General features: G+C 36.5%; 1 protein-coding gene across 1 annotated transcript; it reads left to right on the forward strand.

Moving 5' to 3' along the window:
* LOC18784741 (aspartic proteinase-like protein 2) lies at positions 2777-7290 on the forward strand. Its single transcript, XM_007221117.2, has 10 exons — positions 2777-3065; positions 3480-3609; positions 3732-3985; positions 4092-4319; positions 4794-4956; positions 5159-5232; positions 5333-5429; positions 6179-6245; positions 6467-6538; positions 6719-7290. The coding sequence occupies exons 1-10, from the start codon at positions 2815-2817 to the stop codon at positions 6889-6891; spliced, it is 1509 nt and encodes a 502-aa protein (XP_007221179.1). The 5' UTR covers positions 2777-2814; the 3' UTR covers positions 6892-7290.

Below are 7797 nucleotides of genomic sequence, written 5' to 3' on the forward strand. Positions count from 1 at the left end.
GACCTATGTTTGGTGCTGTGTCGGACTAAAAAATAATTATGTTATTAATTTATCTCTTTTTCTGTTTTCAGTTTTTTTTTCCAGCCTTTTCTTCTTCTTTTCTCCTCTCTCTCTCTCTCTCTCTCTCTTCTTTTTGTTATTTTCTTCTTCTTTTTACCTTCCTATTTCATTTAACTTTTTTTTTTCTACTTACCTTTCTTTTTCCACTGTGACCACCCAAAAAAAAACCTCTCTTTTTCCAACAGAAAAGCCCCCAAACCATTCAAAACACTTTTTCTTTCTTTATCTCTCGAAACCACCATATTTCTCCAAACTAACCCAAAACCTTCATCTCCTTGCTGCAAAAAAAAATAAGGAAGCTTGCTGCATAAAAAATAAGGAAGCTTGCTTCCTTGGCCTCCCTAGTTTTGATTTCGGGTCTTTCAATTGGCCTTTGGGCTAGCTAGATTTGCTTCCGCATCCCCTTCTATTGTTGGAGGTCTTTATTGGCAGAGGCTTGCTAGATGACAGAGCCAACTCATTGATTTGAGCTCTTTCTCTGTCTCTTGAATTCCACCAGGAAAACTTTTCCTCCTTCCCTTTCAATTTGGCCAATGGTTCAATCATATTATTGGATATTGAACTTTTTGGTTTTGTTGGTTTCCTGAGTTTATGTCTATATATCAATCTGCCTTTTGACTAGCCCAAGCCAACTTGGAACGGCAACTATAGCTAATTGAGACTCATCAGCAAGTTTCGATTGGAACTGTGGTTGTGGGGTTTTGAATTTGATTCAAGCAGTTCGAACTTGCGTGTTCAAAATAACACTTTAAAACCCACGTTTGGTAAAAGAGGGACTAAGATTAATGGGATTATATAGTCCATAAGTCAAAAAAACACCGGACTCGCTCGTCCAATTTAGTGAGGATGAAATGCAGTTCGCAAAATAGCGAGCGTGCTATTTTGAAAGCGCGAGTTCGACCCACACAGCGACCTCCACGAGCTACTCTTGGTTGATGAGTATCTCCTCATTCATGTCTGGCAATATTGCAGTGACTAGCTCTTTGAACTCGACGGTGTCATTTCCGTTAGCGACGAGGACGTGGAGCTAGTCGCCGGTAGGCTTGAAGCCCAGCGACCGGAGCAGGGTGGCGAGCTCGAGCTAGGTGAGGCTGTCGTCGGAGTCCATGTGGAATCTGTATTCAACCTTTTAGTTATAATTCTGAAAACATCTTTTTGATGTTTTCATTTTAAGAGAATGGATTCAACAAACAGAGCACCGCCATCCGGTCAAACCTGGAGCTCCACCACCTGTACCAAATCGAAAATCAAATGCCACCATCAACAATATACATACCAAATTGAACCACCACCATCAAACCCAACCAATCTACCTATCAAAACCAACAATATACATACCAAATTGCAGAGAGATGAGATGAGTTTTGGAGAGAGAGAACGAGAGAGGTAGGGGAGAGAGGGATATTTTGCATAGAGAATCGAGGTTCGAAGGAAGGAGGAGTGGGTGCTGCAGCATGAAGAGAGTGAAAAAGAGGGAAGTAAGAAGAAAAGAGACAGAAGAGAAGAGGAAGAAAGAAACGGGCCTGGGATCGGGAAGGAAGGGAAGAAGAAAAGAGGAAGAAAGAAAGAACAGGACAAAAAGAAAAAAGAAAGGAGATTAAAAGAAAAATCTAAATTTTTTATTCTTTAAATTATACATTTTTTTTAAAATAAATTTTTTATAAAAATTTTAGCCTTTAAAAAGTATCATAATTTAAATATTTTTTAAGTCAATATCTCCAATTAAATTTAAATATTACAAGAATTATTTTCTAGTCCGACACAGCACCAAACATAGGTCTTCACTAATTTTACAATCCAGCTTCTTAGTCTGATACAACACCAAACGTAGGTCAGTACTTAATCCAGTTTAAGCTAATCCGAGCTAATCCAAGACAGTCCCAGGACTTAATCCAGTCCATGACAGTCTGCCGTATCAAACGACCCCTAATACCTTTATAAGAGCATCTATAGTGGGCTCCCTAAACCATCTTATTAGACAAATTTTAAGGAGGATTTGAAAAAATACAACTCCAACTCTGCTCCCTATCCACACCTCCTAATTAGAAAGACCACTATAAGCTCCTAGAGAAATGACTCCTAGTAGCTCCCTATAATTTAATGATATTTTATTTTATAACCTTTAATTAATGCTAATTATATATATATATATATTGACCAATTAAAAAAGAGTTATAGTATTTATGAGTCCCTAAACTAGAGAGTATGATTGAAGTTAAAATTTTATAGAGAGCTCCTAAAATAGTTTTTGTATGTTTTTAGATAAATTTTAACTAAAAAAATAGAGAGCATGATTGTAGATGCTCTAAACCTGCTGAATCCGATTATTTTGAGTCCTTTTTCTCTTCTACTATTTTCTTGTGAGAGTTTCTGGATTAGTGTGGTATTTACACTACTTGAGAAGGAACTTCAAAATATTGTCCCTACATGGCACCTGAACAGAAGTTAGAATGTGTGTGGAGTGTTGTGGTCAAACATGGTTACGTGAACACCGAGCAAAAGCATCGTATCTGAAAAGCCATCCAAAAAGAAAAACGAAGTAAGCTCATTACCAAATTAATTAAAATATTAAAATATTTATTCAAGATATGAAATAATAAAAGCTAACGTCATTCCTATTTTGAATTTCTGTTATCGGTTGTTATCTGGGAGAGACTTGTACATCCCCTCTCTCTATATAAACGAGGGAGAGGGAGAGAGAGAGAGAGAGAGAGAGAGAGAGAGAGAGAGAGAGAGAGAGAGAGAGAGAGAGAAATGGCGGCAACTTTTCTGGGAAAGCTTTTGATCACTGCCGCGGTACTGCTGCCTTCTGCGGTGGTTCTGTGCAGTTTCCCCGCCACTCTGACTCTGGAGAGAGCTTTTCCAACAAACCACAGAGTGGAACTGAGTCAACTCAGAGCTAGAGACCGAGTCCGGCATGGAAGGATGTTGCAGCAGTCCTCTAGCGGCGGTGGCGGTGTCATCAATTTCCCCGTTGGAGGGACCTTCGATCCATACATAGTTGGGTACAGTTTTCTGCCAATTCAGAAATTAATCAACCAAATTTTTTTTTCTTTGTATGATTAAACTTTTTTCCTTGCAAATGTCACATAACGTGTTTTGCGTGTGTTAGTCCACGTCTTGGTTTTGAATAAGTCATGATTAAACAATATAATTCATTTGATGTCCACGTCTTAACAATTTTAGTTGAAGAGTTGTAGTAATTAAACAAACATATTATATCATCATTGACTCAAAACCAATCATTGAATAGGTCTTTTTTTTTTTAATACCTTTTTGGGTTTTCTTCTCTTTTACTCATATTTTTGTTTAAGTTATCAAACTGGTAGATGATTTGGTTTTAGAGTAATCTTAAAGGGACATAATCATATCACTACTCAGAGATCATTTTTTTTTTTTTTTTTTTTTTTTGGATTTAGGCTTTATTTCACAAGTGTGAAGTTGGGTACACCTGCAACAGAGTTTTATGTGCAGATTGATACTGGAAGTGATGTTTTGTGGGTTGGCTGCAATTCCTGCAATGGTTGCCCCAAATCAACTGGACTTAAAGTAAACTCACCTCTTCATTTATCCTAATTTAAATCTTGTCAAGTTTTAAAATATCATCAGGAGGGAAAACATACTGCTGAAGTTTCTGAATGAGTGATATGATCCCTCTGGTTTTCATGCAGATTCAGCTGAAATCTTTTGACCCTAAAAGCTCATCAACTGCCTCATTGGTGTCTTGTTCTGATAAAATATGCTCCCTTGGACTTCAGACACAAGATTCTAGCTGTGATGCAAAGGATAAGCAGTGTACTTATGGGTTCAAGTACGGTGATGGCAGTGGAACATCGGGCTATTATGTATCAGACTTGTTGCATTTTGACACAGCTGGCGGTGGTCAGTCTGTCACCTCAAACTCTTCAGCTAACATTGTCTTTGGGTAATATATGATGTATTCTTCCCTATAGTTAAGAACAACGGTCTTATTTCCGTGCGTGATTGTTTTTTTATTTGAACAAAGCCACGAATGGTGAATTTTGAAACAGGTGTAGCACCTCAGCAACCGGGGTCTTGCAGAAAACAGATAGAGCAGTTGATGGGATTTTTGGATTTGGACAGCAGGAATTTTCTGTCATCTCACAGCTGTCTTCACAGGGAGTAGCACCAAATGTATTTTCGCACTGCTTCAAAGGAGATGACACTGGTGGGGGGATACTGGTTCTTGGTGAGATCGTGGATCCTAACATCGTTTATAGCCCGCTTGTCCAAAATCAGTATGTGTAAAGCAGTACAAGTATATCATTTTATATTTTGTGAAACTAAATGGAACTATAGTGAGCTCTACAGCATGACTAACAGTTATATTCACATGCATCATTGCAGACAGCTCTTTTTTAGGCTGTAACCCATGGCTATTTTCTAGTTTGAAATTTATGACTTAACTACTCATGTTGCCAGAACAGTACCGTTTAATTGAATACATTTCAGTGGAGGGTGAAAAATAATTATATTTTGGAAAAAATTCCATAGAGAGATAAATAGAGCCCTGAGGAACTACTTGAAGATCTTAACATGTGAAGTAGCTCTTAATTGCAGCAAAAGCTTGGCCCTCTCTCAATTCTATTTTGAAATGTTGGATGTTATGCTTCCTTTTCCCTATTCATTTTGTAAGGCATAAATTTTTTTAATCATATAAAGCTTGGCTGCTGTAACTTTAACTATATCTACTGGGATGCTCGGAATTTCAGGCCTCATTATAACTTAAATCTGGAGAGCATTAGTGTTAACGGCCAAACGCTAGCCATTGATCCATCAGTTTTTTCAACATCAAGCAACCAAGGAACAATAGTTGATTCTGGGACAACTTTGGCATACCTTGCAGAAGATGCATATGATCCTTTTGTCAATGCTGTAATTTTCTGTTTAAAAAAACTTTACTGTTTAACTGATCTATTTAACTTCTGGTGATTCTTGATCTCTACTTTTAGTTTTTAAAGTTTCAACCTGAATTAAGTCTTTGGGGAAAATTAAAGCTGGATTGTTGTTTGATTTTAATAGATGGCTAAGGAAGTGAAACAAAAGGTGAATAACATGTTATTTTGTTTCTTTGCAGATAACAAGCGCTGTCTCACAATCTGTGACCCCTGTTACCTCCCAGGGAGAACAATGCTACATAGTCACATCCAGGTTCACATTTTGAATATTTTATCTAAGTGGATTCAACGTTTGAGGGCTGCTAATATTTCATTTCAATTGTAATTCTTAAAGTGTGTTTTTCTCCATTCAGCATCACTGATATATTTCCTCAAGTTAGCTTGAACTTTGCTGGTAATGCATCCATGATTCTGAGACCGGAGGACTACCTTTTGCAGCAGAATTCTGTAGTGAGTTTATTTTTCTGTACTTCTTATTTATTTCTTCCCTTGATTTTCAAGTGTTGAAAGCTTGTGCAGATGTTTTCATTTAGTCCAAAATTGTGATAAACAACTTCTTTTGTTGTACAATTTGCTTCTGTCTACTCTTTAAGCTAGTTTTGGCTTTCCGTAGACTGTCTTCTATTTTTTTAAGTAATTGAACTGGCAATCACAATTCAAGGTAGTGTACCTCTCCAATCACATAACCTAATGCAATTTCCCAAATATTTGTAATCCTAATGCGTAAAACAAATGCCTCCAAGCCGATTAGAAAGAATGTATGATAAGATTAAAGCATGAAGCTAGCTAAACATTTCAGCTACACCATGTTAGTGTGGAAGAAACAATATGTTCCGGATTCTGTCAACTTTTTTTTGGTTTCCTCCAAAATAGACAGACTTTGACGTCTAAATCATTTTAAGCAGGACTAGCTTGCATTAGGCTATAGGAATCTCTAAGAATGTTCCATCTACAGAAATATGGTACATTTTCCAATTACAGTATGTTCTTAGATATCTCTTCCTTGGCTCTTTCTTTCTCTGCTTCTGTCCTTGGCTGCGGTTTCTGTTTCAAAGTTTCGCAAACTGCACATCATTCGAACAAGCTTTACCCTTCTCTATGAAATCAAGTTTTATCCTATAACTGTGTAACTGTTTTTTTAAATTTAAATCCTGCATCTTGAACTGAAATAGGGAATTTTTTTCTTCTCTTTGTTCCAGAGTGGTGATGAAGTTTGGTGCATTGGCATCCAGAAAAGTGACGGTCAAGATATAACTGTATTGGGAGGTATGATAAATAAATTCAAATATATTAGTTAAGTTTGTTCAAATTTATCAGTCATCATTTCTCATATCAAATTCTTTTTAATGGCTTACTCTAGTAGTTCAGAAGTTTCAACCTTTCCAAATGTAGTACATTTTCTTATCTGTTTATTTAGTTTTGTGTTTTGTTATTGAGTTCTCTTTTCACTAAAAGAACATTGACACAATTGTCATCCTCTTTCGCAGACCTCATCCTGAAAGACAAAATCATTGTCTATGATTTGGCCAATCAAAGGATTGGTTGGACTCAATATGACTGTAAGTAGGGATATTAGTTATTTCTTATTCCAAGTTCATCACTCAATTCTCCGACCACGAAAATTATATTCGAAAACTATAAAAAAAGTAGAAAAAAAAAAAAAAAAAAAAAAAACAGGAGAAAAGCAATGGAGTTTCTATCCTGCATTCTGATTGTATGTGTATGAATGTTTCTCTCAGGTTCAACATCAGTCAGTGTCTCTACAAATACTAGCAAAGGAACTGCATCTGTTAATGCAGGGTCCATAAACGTTAGCAGTTCAGCGTGCAGCGAGCCTTTCAAGCTTGTACCGATAAGCATGGTGGCTTTCCTTGTTCACATATCAGTCATTTACATTTTCCCATTCTTATAGCACCGATAGGCGTTTGGTCTACATGACAGGATTGTTTCTCAGGGATGAGATTAGCTCATTGCACATATTGTGCAATAGGTCTCTTACCATTCTTTGTTTGACAATACTTTGCAAGCGATTCTGTAGTTTTTCATAAGTTCAGCAAGATCATACAAGCAGTTTTACAGCAGTCTGGCAGTTTGTTTGTAGCTGCTCACTGTGGAGCAGATTTGGTCTTTTTTTTAATTTCTGTTTTTTGTTTTTTTGGTCAAATTTTTATTTTTTGTTTTTGGTTGGGACTATTATTTCTTAATTTGAGGCACATTGAGGTACAGATTTCCTTAGCTTGATTGGCATTATTGTAAATGGCATTGATAAAATTATTCATTTCATACATTATACATACCAAATTTAGACTAACTATAGCATCTTCATAGAAGTGTTAGATTTTCTGTATATGTTCATAATCTTTCACACATCCTGAAATATATAAAAGACATACCTGGCGTCATCTTCCTTGAGGACGATCTCTGGATTCATCAAATTGCAGCAGTAGCATCACGAGCAAAGTCACGAATGACTTAAGACTTATGCTCTCTCTCAGAAACTATTTTAGCTATCTCTTTATGATGAGATTAGGGTTAGATAACATATAGGGCTAGGTCAAGTCGTCTCTACTCATCACCGGGGGCCAACTTGACTAACACTCTAAGCCCATCAAGCAACGGTTCATGCAAAAGGAAATAAATATGACCCTTTCAATTGGCTACTTTCTGGTCTAGCTAGTTTTTGCCTAAATTGTTCTAGCACTAACTCTTTTTTGATTACACTTTTTGTGCTTCCTGTATCTATCATGGCTGTTGTTTTAAATTTATTTTCTTTTGACAATTCTAACTCAAAATTAATTGTTATTAATGAACTAGTCTT

This window comes from Prunus persica, chromosome G2 (genome assembly GCF_000346465.2).
Source record: "Prunus persica cultivar Lovell chromosome G2, Prunus_persica_NCBIv2, whole genome shotgun sequence".
Lineage (NCBI taxonomy): Eukaryota > Viridiplantae > Streptophyta > Magnoliopsida > Rosales > Rosaceae > Prunus > Prunus persica.